The sequence below is a fragment of the Apis laboriosa genome, unplaced genomic scaffold (assembly GCF_014066325.1).
Source record: "Apis laboriosa isolate Shangri-la unplaced genomic scaffold, ASM1406632v1 scaffold23_cov150, whole genome shotgun sequence".
NCBI lineage: Eukaryota > Metazoa > Arthropoda > Insecta > Hymenoptera > Apidae > Apis > Apis laboriosa.
In genome coordinates, this window is record NW_025222452.1 from 2,931,271 (window position 1) to 2,945,519 (window position 14,249).

Consider the following 14,249-nt stretch of genomic DNA (forward strand, 5'->3'; position numbering starts at 1 on the left):
TTTTTTTTTTTTTTTTTTTTTTTCTCTCTCTCCACTCCCCGAGTGATTCGCAAATTGATTCGACGCAAGTGGCGCCGCGTCACTGTTGTTCCCCTCGAAAAAGAGGAGGGGGAGGAAGAGGAGGAGGAGAAGGAGGAAGGAAGGATTCGATTTCCATAGAATTAGACGATCGAATCAAACGAGTGAAGAGATGTCGCGTAAATAAAATACACCATCGATGTTCACCGTCGTCCGGATTTCGAGAGATCGGAACGAGAGAGAAATGATTTACCGCCTTATCGACAGATTTTGTCGGTCTTATCTTCCGCGTGGGGCATAATTTGCGACGCTTGGTAATCGATTGCTTCGTAGTCACGTTGAAATATCTATACGCTCTATACGTCTCTCCCTTAGGGGAAGAATGAAGCGATGCACTGATTATTATATATTTCTATTAATTAGGAATAATTTGAACTTGGTTGATCGAGATTCGAATTTTCCCGGTGGTTCTTGGTGGTTCGAAGAATGTTGGAGAGTAGTTGGCGAAGAAAATGTAAAGCGAACTTGGTTATCCAATTTAACGTTCGGAAGAAAAAGGAGGAAGAAGGGGAGGGTACTTCAATTATCGATCTCTACTCACCCAGTTCTGACGAAGTTGGCAAAGAACTGCACGATGCTCTCGGAGAGTGCCACTTCAGACCTCGTGTAGTTCTTCGGAAAGTGTCCCAACTCGTCCACTAACGGTGCCCCGAAGACGAATGGCAATTCCTCGCCGTGGACCGAGCCCATCTTCTGAAACCCAACCGAGACCTGATCAATCGTTGTATAATCGATAAATCGATTAATCTTCCATTGTGTGTAATATAATATAATCCTCCATCCGTATTTATCCGGTTGAACGTAAAAACACGACGTTCAACGACGTTCGAGTTAATTGAAAAATATGGAACAACAGCTGAGGAATCTCAGCGGGCGGGACACGGAATGGAAAGCGATTATTTTGCGAGTCCAACTTTGAATTTGAGAATTAAGAGCGTGTTTAAACCAGCCCCTTGCGACCCATTTCTCTTTCCACACCCGAGTTGCGGGGTGTTCGAATGGCACGACCCCTGCCAAATCCGCCAACTACTCGCCGCGTTTCCTGCTTTTGCTCGGTAATTATTCGCTCGATGGAGAGATCTACGAGGGAGTAATGCCTTGCTTATCGGCCCCAGGAGGGATTAACGAAACGGCACACCGGATTCTGCCGCAGTCTCGATCACGCTGGACACGTCAGCTACCGGGTAATTTAATTTCTTCGAGCCTCGAGCTTCCCCTCCCCCCCTCACGTCAATTTATCGATCCTCGTTTCCAGAATAAAACGAACGAATCTCGCGATATCTGAAAGGACACGGAATACGAAATGAAGAAGTCTCGAAGAATCGATATATTTTTCCACGATGATAAAAGATCGAGGGGGTGTGAGAAATGAACAGGTGAGCTCATTACGTACGTAACACGATCGATGCGCCTCGAGTTTTCTAGGAATAGTGTTCGAAGAGATATATATATATATTATAAGAAAAAATTTCTCTTATGTATATTTTACTTGCTCCAAGATTCGATTCGGTAATTAATTAAGCAATCCGGTATACAGGCTTTTGACTAAGCACGTACTTGTACTACTTAGAGTTTCCAAACTCGTAATTCATTCGCGACTCGTCGTCTTTTATCAGATTATCGTTAATTATTAATACCTGAATCTTTTAATATGCAAGGATGTGCGCATGCTGAGGAAGGGGGGATTAAAATGTTTAATAAATAGAATACGGATAAGTAAAGTAATAAAAAAAAAAAAAATTGAACGAGAAATTTCGGTGAGAAATTACGATCTATCTACGTACGTAGAATTTACAGAACGTGATTTAATAGAATTCAATTTAATTTCGCGGAGAGGGAAGGAAAAAAGGATTGCTCTTTCACTTTTCCCCATTAATTTCATAAATTATCCACCACCTGTCCTTTCGAATAAAGGCGTGGATTTTCGAAAGAGGCAAATTAAGCGGATGATGGACAATTAGCGTGGTTAAAGGCCCGTTACACTCGTACCCCCGATCGGCAGTCTTAACGGACGATTAACGCGAATCACTGCCCGACAACGAGTTTCTTCGTTAACGACGCCGATTTCCTGTGGCTCGCCTCGTTCTTCATTATGTTCGTTAATCCGACTAATCACCCGATTTTCATTCCCATCGCCATAAATCGTCGTGGAGCGTTCGTCTCAAATACGATCCCCCTCCCCTTTATTTTCTCTCTTTCTCATCTTCGCCACGCGCATACGCCTCATACCGTTGAAATCATCGGTCGGAAGAGGATCCGTTTCCACGATCTTTCAGTGTCTCGAAAAATTTTTCCAACGAAATCAAAGCGTACCGTTTTCTTGAAACGGAACTCGTTACCGTTTCTTCTCCCGAAATCACTTGAAAAACGAGCTGATAATCCGATTATATGACCGAGGGAGGAAAGTCGTTCGGGAAGAATTTCGTTCGTTGGGAACGGAAAAAGAGAAAAGAAAAAAAAAAAAAAGAAAAGAAAAAAAGGGGAAAAAAACTTGAAATTTTTATTCCGTTTCCCAGAGAAACGGACAGTTTATGAAAAAGGAGGGCAGGGGTGAACGGGACAGATTAAATTTTGCCTCGCCGTGGAAAATTGCTTTTTTGTCGGGGCCATTGCTCGGTGTACCCGCACAACCGACCGCCGCAAAATGGTCGCGGCAATGTGGAAATGAAGTTCACAGCGGGCACGGTTTCTGGTTGGCCGGCAATCGGTTCGCGTTTTCGTTTCGGCCGCGGCTCCAAAACTTTTCGCCCCAACCGGAAGATACGCCTCTCTGATTGCACGCGCGGTAAATAAGCGAGGAGCGGAAAAGGAGCGGAAGGAATTACTTCGCGCTATTAGTTGGCCGAGGCGAAAAGTTGTACCCTCTACCTGACCGTTTCGAAAAAAGTTTCACGCGCGGAACTTTCCATTCCGGGACGTTTTACGATCGGCCAAGTTCGGCTCGAAAGATTACAGTTGGCGAACAACGATGGAACGATGTACGGTCGCAACGAAAAACAGCAGGAACGCAACGAATTAGTCTCTGCTCCTTTGCCTCCCTTACTGTTTTTCGTTAATACGCAAATAATAATTTTAATTATATATATATATACAAGAAAGAGATCGAGACGAGTAATTTTTCAATAAACTTTCTCGATCCCTTTCTTCGTTTCGCAATTGTTAAAAGTGTTCAAAAACATTACAGTATTTGATATTCGAAAAAAATTCCGTAGCATCGAGATACATCGATCACGCTTTTCTCGAGGTTCTTCTCTCGGATACATTGGTTGCTTGAGATTAATGTTAACCGGAGAATCGTAGTTTCTCGGCTTACGGAAACTCCGGGGTTCGCGAAACAATCTCAATTCGAGTTCAGTGTCGAGTGGAACAGTGACGAATACTCGACACGGTCTACCCGGCGTATGGCCATTTCGAATTCCGCTATACCTATTTCTCTGCTCGGTCTTAACGGAAATTTAATGGCGGGGTTAGTTGATTACCCCTGCTAAACCAAACGAATGAGCCGTCATATCAATTATGCCGAGTTAAATGTAGGAATTAAGGAGATACCACTGTAGATAAGATGACGGAAATTAAAATTCTTCTCTATCCGCCAGATTTCGAAAGGAAGATCAATTCTTTCACGTTATTCACAAGTGAAAAATATCTTCGATTGTTTCTATTCTATTCAATAATCGAAGAGGAGTTCAATTTCAAAAATTAATCCTCTTCTCTCTAATTTGCGGTGATATATACTCGTCCATTGTCCACGTTCGAAGGAATTTGTTAAGGGTGGAAACAGTTTCCATCCGAAATAACGGCAGCGACGTCAGCAAGAAACTGGCACCCCTCCAGTTGCCCAAGTTTTGACAATTTAAATGCATGCGCAATCGGATAAAATCGGGTTTCTCGAACGAGATCAGAAAGTAGTCGTTGGCGAAGAAAACCGAAAGAAGGTTGAAAGAAACGAGCTCGTACCTCGAGGAGGGAGGAGGAGCAAGATCGGGCCAAGCGATACATTCGGATCCGCGGATTACTTTAACGAAGTCCTGCTGCATTTATAAAAGGGTTCTGATTAAACCCGAGAGAGATCTTTGCGATATCTCGAGCCGCTGGTCGAAAACGACTCAACCTTTTTCAAGCCAAGTTGAAATAGAGAGCGGGAGTGGCAGGTAGGGAAAGCCGGTGGTGGTTTTAAGTGAATAAGAGTGGACAAATGAGAGTAAAGGCCGTCGGTAAAATAAGCTTAATAAAATAACGAGGTGAAACCAGACGAGCACGATCCCCCGCTCTGGTTATCATTTTTTAAAGGAGGAGTACAAGTAATAGCTGACTCTGTTCCACTCCACCGACTCCTCCACGTCTTAATTGAGGATTTTTCGAGCGCTCGCTCGAGTGTGTTCTCGCGAAAAATCTTTATCCCAACCGCCTCGACTCGATTCGAAAATAGAGAGTTAAAGGTTCGGTGGATATCCTCTGGTGAAAACGCGCGACACGGGGGAGGGAGAAAAGGAATTAAATTAAAAGTGACAGCTTTGAATTCTTTCCTTCCTCCTTCCTCTCCTTTCCTTTTTCCTCTTTTCAACAGGAATAGAAGTTTAAGAAAATGAGACTTGGTGGCAATTGTTTGTCGCGTTTTTTGAGAGAATTTGCGCTGGTAGCAATTCTATCTCCTCTTCTTTATTCGTAACAAACGAGGAATTTCCTTGTAACGGCCCGCTCTGACTTTCGCTCGATCAATTATTCTTTCGGGTCGAGGAGGGAAGAGAAACGAAGGGGATAAAAAGTCACCCGATTCCCTTTAGATCGAGCAAAAAGTTTCGTGGAATTATTCCCGCGGATGGAACCGCGACAAAAGATAGAACCGGTTAAACCCTGCCCAGATCTATTGTCGCTCTTAACGTGCCTTATCTTCTTTCTTTTATACTTCTCTTTAGAAAATGCTCTTTATATATGTATATGTATATATAATACGAATTCACGTATCGCGGTTCGAAATTAAATTGATGAATAACGAAAGAGAAACTTGGACGTAGTTTATATATATTTTTAAACAAAAGTTGTAATATTATTAATGATAAAGCATATTAAAGCATATCACGTGTGAATCTCAAACGGAATATTGCAGCAGGGTTGGATAAAATTTTAACTGGGTTGGAAATTAAGAATAAAGTTACTACGAGTAATTATATTCTTCAAAGGGAATGTAATATGGGTAGAAATAAATGTTATTTTAAATAAACTTGTCACTTAAAGTAACTTTTCAATCCAATTTCTGTGTATAGTTTGATCTGGACAAATACAGGAATACAAGGATAATAAACCACGCGAGTGGAATAAGTATGCAATTAATCAGACCTCGAGACTTGCTCGACGAGACAATCGCTTTAAATCGCATAAAATTCCACGGCCGAAAATTCAATTTGTAGATATTCACGGCAACTTCCATTCGAAACCGCATTTAAAACAATTTCGAAAACTATTTTCCGCCGTCCGTCGAAATTGATGAAAAAGAAATCCAAAAATATTCTATTCGCTTTTCTCCCTTTCTCGCCGCAAAACCGACAATTTCGAAAGATTAAAGAGGCCTTTGTTGTTGTTTCGATACTTCTGGAGATAGACTCTCCCTCACCTCTCCCTCGATTACACGGTTTGTTCCAACGGTTTGCTCAACGTCACGTTGTCACGCGCAAAGGACGCACGATTTCCACGAACGCGAGGTTCGCGTGTTTCTCGTTTGTTTGAACGGCGACACCGAGCCAACCAAACGATCGCGAAATTCTCTGGCCGTGAAAGTTACGGTCCAACTTTCGTTTTCACGCCCCAAGAAACGTAACCTCCTGGAATATTACAATCCGTCGGGAATGAAGAGGCGATGGAAGATGGTGCATCGTGACGTTTTTGTAACGAGGTCGAGTTTAATGACGAGGAAGCAACGAGCGTCCACGTGGGAACGCAAATTTTACCTACCATTTTCAAACCATCTCCACCTGGTAATTTCTCGTCCCTCTTTTCTCTCTCTCTCTCTCTCTACGTTTCTTTTTTTTCTTTTTTTAATTACTTCGCGGTGAAATTAACTCCGAGCATACATTTTTTTCTGTTAATGTCAAACTTTTTATCTCTTCGACACGTCGTAATTTTTTTTTTTTTTTTATTACGCCGTAAGTTTCTGCTTTTACACCTTTTTAGTAAAGAGGACACGATGATTTTGATGAAACGTGGATTTTTTTTTTTCCTTTTCTTCTTCTGTTTCGTTCTCTCGATTCGTTAGGGAGGATAAATTTTATATACGATACGAAATCCCGTGAAGAGAATTTAAGCGTACGTTTTTAACAGTGACCAATGTTTTGTAATAATTAATGACACAATATGATTGAAGTTTAATAATTTAATCTCACGAAATACGGTTTATTTTTTTTATAATACGCGCGATAAATTTTCATTCACGATTTTTCAAAGATCGTTCATCGACAGGGCGCCGGCCAGTGAAACGAGATGTTAATTAAAAAACACTCGACAAACGAACTTCTCGTTCTTCTTTTTGTCCCTGGTTCATTCGCGAAATTAATTAAGGATTAGTAGTGGCTTCGCGTAGAAACTTTTGTAATACCTTTTTTCCTTTTTTTTCCCCGTTACATTCCCCTCTTCGTCACGAAACCTATGAAAATATTAAACATTAATATTACGCCAATTGCGATTCAAAAGGAAAGAGAGAGAGAGAGAGAGAGAGAGGCTAAATAAGACGAGACCAAACAAAATGGTAAAAAAACGTGAAAAATTCTATCAACGCGTAAAAAAAAAAAAAAGAAAAAAATACGGTTGAATCTCGGCTCATTTGCCGCGAGGAACGCGCGAAACATGTTGCATTGAATACGCAACGCTGATTATCTGCTATGATTTCGAAAGGCAGCGAATAGACACGACGTCGCCTCGGTTGGTTTCATGCGATAATTACCGTGCCATCTAATTTAGATTAATTCATCATATTTTAATTTGCGAGTTGCACACGAGGATCTCCCTGCCCCTCGCCGCGCCAAATCATAGCGTGACAATGGTCTCGTCGGTGTCCGCGTTTGCATTATCGATTGTTAATTACGCGCCAACGTTCCTGATTTCCCATCGTCCCAACCCTTCCTCCTCGTTACCATCAGTCAATGCGAATTCAAAAAAATGTTCGATCGCGTTTCTTGCTTTCCCTCTCTCTCTCTCTTCCTCCCTCCCTCTCGAAGAATAGGAAAGAAACGCGAACAAACTATGACAAAAGGGTAATGGACAATGAATCGACGGTGAATGCAGGTTTTTACCTCGATCGAGAAATTCGTTGGACAGGAATTAATTAAATAAGGGGATAAAAAAGAGTGATTGTAAAGGAAAGGGTTTGTTTATTCACATTGTGCCAAGGCTCTCGATTGTTAAGGATTATGCGCACAATCGATCGAACGTTCCCTCCTTTCGAGTCGAATGTCGTGGAATCATTTCGATTTCGATCTTCGATTGATCGAGAAAGAGTTGTAAGATTGTCTGGATCTGAGAGAAAAGGATGTTATCGTATAGATATGTAGAAAGAAAGTAGGAGTAATCGGGATCAAACGATCCAGTATTAACAGGATAATTGGCAAAAGTGCGGCAATTAACGAAGCGATTGGCTGAAAAATTTAATAATCCATCGATTGAAATCGGCGAGTCAGCGAGATCGAGCGAGATCGATCGAGTCCGAGATTATTGACTTGAAAATAAACGGGGCGATTGAATATTGAAAAAGTTCGAATTCCGCGTTTAAACCGGCGAGAAAAGGGAAGAACGGGGGAGATAATAGGACACGTTCGAGGTGGAATGGCGGCGGAGAAGAAGCTCGATGGGGGCGAAGGTTAAAGCAATCCCGATCTCTTTCTGCTTTTATTTGCTATTATTTTATCGTGTCTTCGGCCAAGGATGGCCCGAGAGTTTCTCCAGTCCTTAACCGTGTTAGATCGGTAAACAGAAGCGTTTTATCGGCCAATAGAACCCGCGAAACTACCCTCGGGCTGATTTCCACGTCGAATCGGATCCGGCTCTTGCCGTTTTATTACGCGGTCAAAGCGATTTTAAATCACCTCTGGGATGCCCCCGTGCCGCGGAAAGGTTTCTGCCTTGTTTTCAGCCTTCTGGTAACGCCCTTCGGTTTCTGAAGGGAATCCGGGTCACGATGCTTGCCAATCTTCGATAATTCTGTTACGACGATCTTTTTTTTTTCTCCCTCCCCTCTTCTTTTTCTTCCTCGAGACCGCTTGTTGCTGTCGATGCGGATTTTTAGATATTAACGATTCCTTTCAGGAATTAGGCTTATGTAATATCGAGGACAATATTAAAATAGATTTATGCAATCAGATTCTTCTATGTACATAATTATCTCATTTTTTACAATGGCAACCTTCTCGATAGAAGGATTAAGAGAACAACAAGTATTAAAATTGGATTAAAAATGAAAAAGAGAAAAGAAAAGTAAAATAGTTGAATATAATGAAAAGTAAAATAAAGTATTAATTGATATATATATATATATGTTTATACGTTGGCAAAATTTCGCGATATTATTTAATTCCAAAGTTTTTCCCAAAGTTTTTCACTCTCGTGATATCGCGAATTCTCGACAGATTTTTCCTCCTTTTCTGTTCTCGTGGAGGTGGAGGTTTCCAGGCCAGCCAAGTTGCTCGGCAAAGGCCAGCCAAGCTTAATACGTACGTTGAGCTTTCGTGTTTCTCGATTCGATTGAATTTCTTCTCCCTATTTTGCCGTTCGAATTTCCGTTGGAACAGCTTTCGATCTCCATTTTGTGGACCATTAGCCTTTCTCGTCAACTCGTGTTCAAGCAGTGGAAAGAGACGGGGGATCTCCCTCCCCTTACCTTGTTACTGTCCCCTCAACTTTTGCTTACGATTCTTCTATCGAAAACATTATCGAAATTTGTCGAAACATTTTCACGTGGTTTCGAAATCATTAACGCCGACAATCCGGAAACTCTTTCCATTCGAACCTCTGTCAAACTTTCCCGACCAAATGTTTCACGGAACAAGGATACGGGAAATAACTTTGTGTTTCGTAGAAAATTGCGAGCGATTCGAGCGCTTTTGAAACCGAGGGAAATCTTTACAACCGTTGAAAGACCCCCGTGCAATCCGCGTGGAGAATTTCCAAACCTATTCCAAAGGGAAACAAAGGGACTCCGGCGTCAAACAATTTCACGAAATGACATTTTATTCAATCCCGTGTCTGGCTGGACACGAATCGAAACTTATTCTCCCCGGAAAAATACTTTAATATTTTGGATATAATTTTTTGGATGCATCGTTTTTTTTCTTCTTTCGTACTTTCTCGCCTCGTCGAATGTTCGTGGTCGCAAAAATGTTCGTTGATTTCTACGAACCGGGTATACAAAATTTAAACTTGGACGATTTTTGAAAAATCCTTTCGTCGATTACCTTCTGAAAATTATAAAATTCGTGAGAAAAATTTTATACATTTTCTACGCCTGTTTAACTTCTTCCCTCCCTCTAAACGTGTCTTTAATTTTGCGGAAAAAACGAGGAAGAGGTCGCGAAAATCGGGAAGAACGGAAATGTCGGGATCGGGTTTTGAAAAGGTTTGAAAGCCGTGGTCCGCGAAGGAGGAGATCTCTCTTTCGAATGGCATTTCCGGCTTTCCGCGAAATTGGGGATGTTTCGCGGGAGGGCCGGTTGAAAAAGCGGGAGCGCCACCGCATCCGGACTTTCCCATTTAAATTTAAATCCGTGGCCGGTGCGAGCGTGGGTCAACGCGCTCGTACAATGGTGTGCGACGGGAAAGCTCGTTGTTGAAACGGGCAGAAAATACGGAGGAAATTGGCATCTACGTAAAGTTGCACTAGCGAGAGGCGTCGCGAAACTCTCGATCGTTTAACGATCGAGGGAATTTATTTCTTAATGCGATCTTAAACTCGACGAGCTGGATTCGTCGACGTGCAAGTATCTTTAATTTAATTACTTTATTCCGTTCGATAATTCTCGTTTGCGCCAGAAAAATTTATTATATTAATTTTACGATTAGATGAACTATTAAAACCATTAAAGCATCGCGTTTTATTTAAAATTTTATTTTAGCGCGATTCTGTTTTCTGATTCGTAAAAATGATATCTCGTGAATTTGAATATCACGTTGCTTATTTTTATTGGACAAGTATTTTCGAGAAAATAGGAGTTTAGCGACATCTGGTGGTAATAATTGGAACTATTAAATTCTTCTCAAAAGAATTAGAATTTAAATAGATTTCGATTTTAGGAAGAAAGGAGAGAAAGGAGGTCGAACGAATCAGTGAATCGATAATCTCGAAGGGAAATTTTGCAAAATTTTTCAATTTCCCCATTTGTAGTCCAAGTTGCTAGTTCACAGTTTACGCTTCTTATTCGAAGTGTAAAACATTTCGATTGTAGCTGCGTCTGTGCATGGGTTGCACGTTCTTGCGACTTGCAGCGCGGCATTTAGAATGCAATTCTGTTGCAACGACGCTTCTTGCTCAGGAATGCGTTACCAGGTAATTGCAGCATTAAACTGTCTAATTCTAAACACTGTTTTAGCTTCCATTCGTGCTTCGCGCTATTGTAAAGGACCTTGGAAGATGCGTTTAATTATATGCTGGCTTGAATTGCCCCTTTACTTCCTTTCGATTCCTTCCCCCTGCGACATTCGAATTCGAGAGTTGTTTTTTTTATTTTGTCGATGAATTGCCAATGAGAAAAAGAAAAAAAAAAAACACGCGTCCAATGCTTTTGAGAAACAAATATTCCAGATCAGAAAAATAAATTTTTGATGCAATTCTATCCATATCTAAACAATACGATACAAGTAAAGTCGAATATAAATGTAATTCAAATAAATTGTACAATGCAGTTGACATTTTCGTTTCGGTCGATGGAACTTAATTCTCCAAAACGATCGAATTAAATTTCACGGTATTGCTTTAATTCATCAATTGATGTTAATTGGCCATACACGTAATCGTGTTTTGCTTAAAAATCGATTTCCTAATTATTTTCAAACATTATCTGAAACTCTTTTTTCGCGTTGAATTTTACGAATTTTGCAAATTTTTATAAATTGCACGTTTTTCTTTTTTTTTTTTTTAATTATAAATTTCAGTAATCACATCTGGCTCCCGATTAAATTAAACCACGAATGTTTCGAAAGCAATTATCTCACAATTTCTTTTCATCAATTTTATATCGTATAATTCCATTTCCTAAATGTAATTTACGTTTCATCATTAAAATATATAAATCTTCTTTTTTTTTCCCCCCGAATCAGAATTAAACGAACAGGAGGGAGAAAGAAAAAGAAAATGAGATAACCGATTTATCTGGCGATCTCGCAACAGAAGAATCTGGTGGAAAAGTTTAGTTAATTTAAAGAGAGTCGGAGGGAAATGAACGGAAAGGAGAATGGCCACGCGTAGCACGCGCGGGAGAGAGAAACGATAGGTTGCCGTAAAGTGGCCATTACCGAGAGCTCGTGGCCTCATTTCTCGAACGTATGATCGAGGCCGATGATTCGATTTCATTGGCGATTCGCCATGAAACTCGAAACGAACTCGCGACATCCGATTTACTTAGTATTGCCCTCCCTCGCTTGGCTACGCTCCGCCTCTCGCAATTTTCCCTCGTCTTCCGCTGGATAAATGAGTCGTAAATCTCTTTACCCTCTCATCCTCCTCTTCCTTTCATTTTCCTCTTGGCTACCTTTATCCTGAATTCGATTAATAATGGTATTCCACGTATTTGTATCGCGTTATATTTCAGGCCAGAAATACGATCATTACCAAATTTCGAAAGTAGAAGTTCGAATGCAATCGACAATGCAAAACTAGCAATGTCGAATTAGATCTATGTAATATTAAAAGATTACTAGATATTTTTTTTTTTCTTTTTACTTCATATTTCCATAGAAGAATATAAGAACACAATTTCAACGCCGTTATACAATTTTATGATTCCTTTCGTAAATTCGATGATAATTTATTAAAATGTTAAATTTGCAGCCAACCCATCTGATAACGTGTATACATCATATATATATATATACACAATGAATACGATGCTTTTCTCTCGGCAATTAAAGTTCGTACAGCGTAATGTAAGTTCACGGTAAGTTCACGATACTCTGAAACGTAACACGTTGCGCGAAGCGAGCAGGGAGGCGTTCATTCATCTTGAAATTTACGATTATCAGGAAACAGTTTTAAGGTTATCGCAAAGCGGCTTAAGCTGTGCGCCGAGAATTGTGGGCCACAGGCAAAGTAATTTGTTTCCATGAAATATACGCGGGCCGATTATGCATGCGCCCTTTATGCATAGCAACAGGTATGCACGTCTTCTCCAAATGATACAGGTAGAAAATCTAAAAGCTCGCCAACCGGTTCCAACGAATCTCGTTTGCCCCGAGTTCCTCCCCCATTGGGGGATTATCGTATCCCTCGCAGACATCGAGACCACGCTTCGCGTTCCTCGATCGAGGAATTACGGCCGGAATAACATAAACGAAGCCTGTTCCGTTTCCGTGATTTTATGGAAATTAATTCTCATCGAAAAGTAAACAGGAGAGTGGGAGGGGAGCTTAGAGCTCGTCGAGTTTATTAGACCGGGATTAATTTGTGCCGAGGAGAGGAGATCCTGAATCCTGAAACGAAGGGACAAATTTCTTTTGTCGCGATATCGGCGGATTAAGATTAAGAGTCGAGTTATTAAACGTAAAAGTGAAAAGTAAAAGTGTATCTGGTAATTTTAATTGATTATAAAATCGAAACGATTTTACAATTAATACGGTGATTCGTGTATTATCGTCGAACGATTTTTTTCATTACAATTTTCTTCGCGTAACGTTCTCGAAACTTCGACGAACGTCTAGGTCATTCGTTTCAGATTAGAGATTTTAATTAAATTCGCGGGAAATCGAGTTAGCAAAAATAGTAGTTTTGGGATGAATCGAAGAAAACGCGTGAAAATTAGGGATGGGATACAATTCGATACAATTCCATCTCGCGTTGATTTGATTAAACGACGCAATTCCTTCTTTCTTCGTTTCTTCCTCCTCTCTCCCGAGAACGGATGCTTCTCGACGTAACGTAACCTTTTCCAATGATCACGGGCACAGAACGGAAGAGGAAATTTGAGGGAACAAAAGAAAACGGATGGAATCGGGAATGGCCTTTCGAAAAAAAATAAAAGTCGAAGAAATTTATTTTCTTGACTTCGCCCGTTTGACTTACTCTTAGACACAGGCGAGGAAAGATCTTATTTCGCTTATTTTGAGGAATAAAAAAGAATTTTTGAGAATAAAAAGAAAAAGAGAATTCGCACGCAGAACGAAAAGAAACGTTAAAAGGATACGACGGTGTCTAGTTTCGTGGATTCGGAGAAAAACTGGATACGTGCCCGCTCCTTTACTTTTCCCCAAGATTATTCGAAACTTGTATATATATCTCGCGTGATCTACGAGAAAGTTTCTCCTCTTCTTTCTTCCTTCGGGGAAGAAATTTTAATGCAAACGCGGACAGTGTCACGTTCAGCGGAAACTATACTCCGAATTTCAAACTACCTTCGTATCCTTCTCCCAAAAAAGAAAAAGAAGAAGAAGAAGAAGAAGAAAAGAATCGATCCATGCAAAACACTCATCGAATTGCGCAAGGATGCGCAATTGTCCGATCCATTAAACGACGCCTTGGCGTGCAACGACCCGTTCGATTCGAAAAGTGGAGGAGCACCTATCGCGCCGATGATCCCGTCTTTTCGAGATCTGGTGGCCTCCCTTTCCCCTCTCGAAGAAAAATTTCCCATGCGGCGCACGGGAGAAGCAGAGCAAATATTTCTTTTATGCAAAACCGATTTAACGCGCGCTCGAGCGAAGTTTCACGTGGGCCGGCACAACGATGACGACGAAATGATATATGGATGGCGCGGTTCCGAGCGTGGAAGAGAAAGCGGGCAAATACGAAGCGAGCCCAACGTAACCAACGTCACCAACCGTCCAACCGTTTGTTCCCGTCTCCTTTTGGAAGCCGGTGGCGGCCGCCTATCTCATATTTCCGTTTCGCGCCGCCCCGGGCCACCCGCCCGTGTTAGTTTGCCTCTGTCATTTCAGAGACACCGTCCTCCGGACCTTACGCGCAAAATTGATAGTTATTTGAA

General features: G+C 41.1%; 1 protein-coding gene across 2 annotated transcripts in view; it reads right to left on the minus strand.

The window, feature by feature from the left end:
• LOC122713501 (neuroligin-4, X-linked-like) overlaps window positions 1-14,249 on the minus strand; it is a 284,705-nt gene that overhangs the window by 67,106 nt on the left and 203,350 nt on the right. The window contains exon 9 of one of the 2 annotated variants that reach the window (XM_043934039.1): window positions 620-768. In XM_043934039.1, the coding sequence (XP_043789974.1) occupies window positions 620-768 (149 nt within the window). Of the gene's footprint in view, window positions 1-619; window positions 772-14,249 lie in introns of both variants that reach the window. The other variant, XM_043934038.1, reaches the window with a different exon arrangement.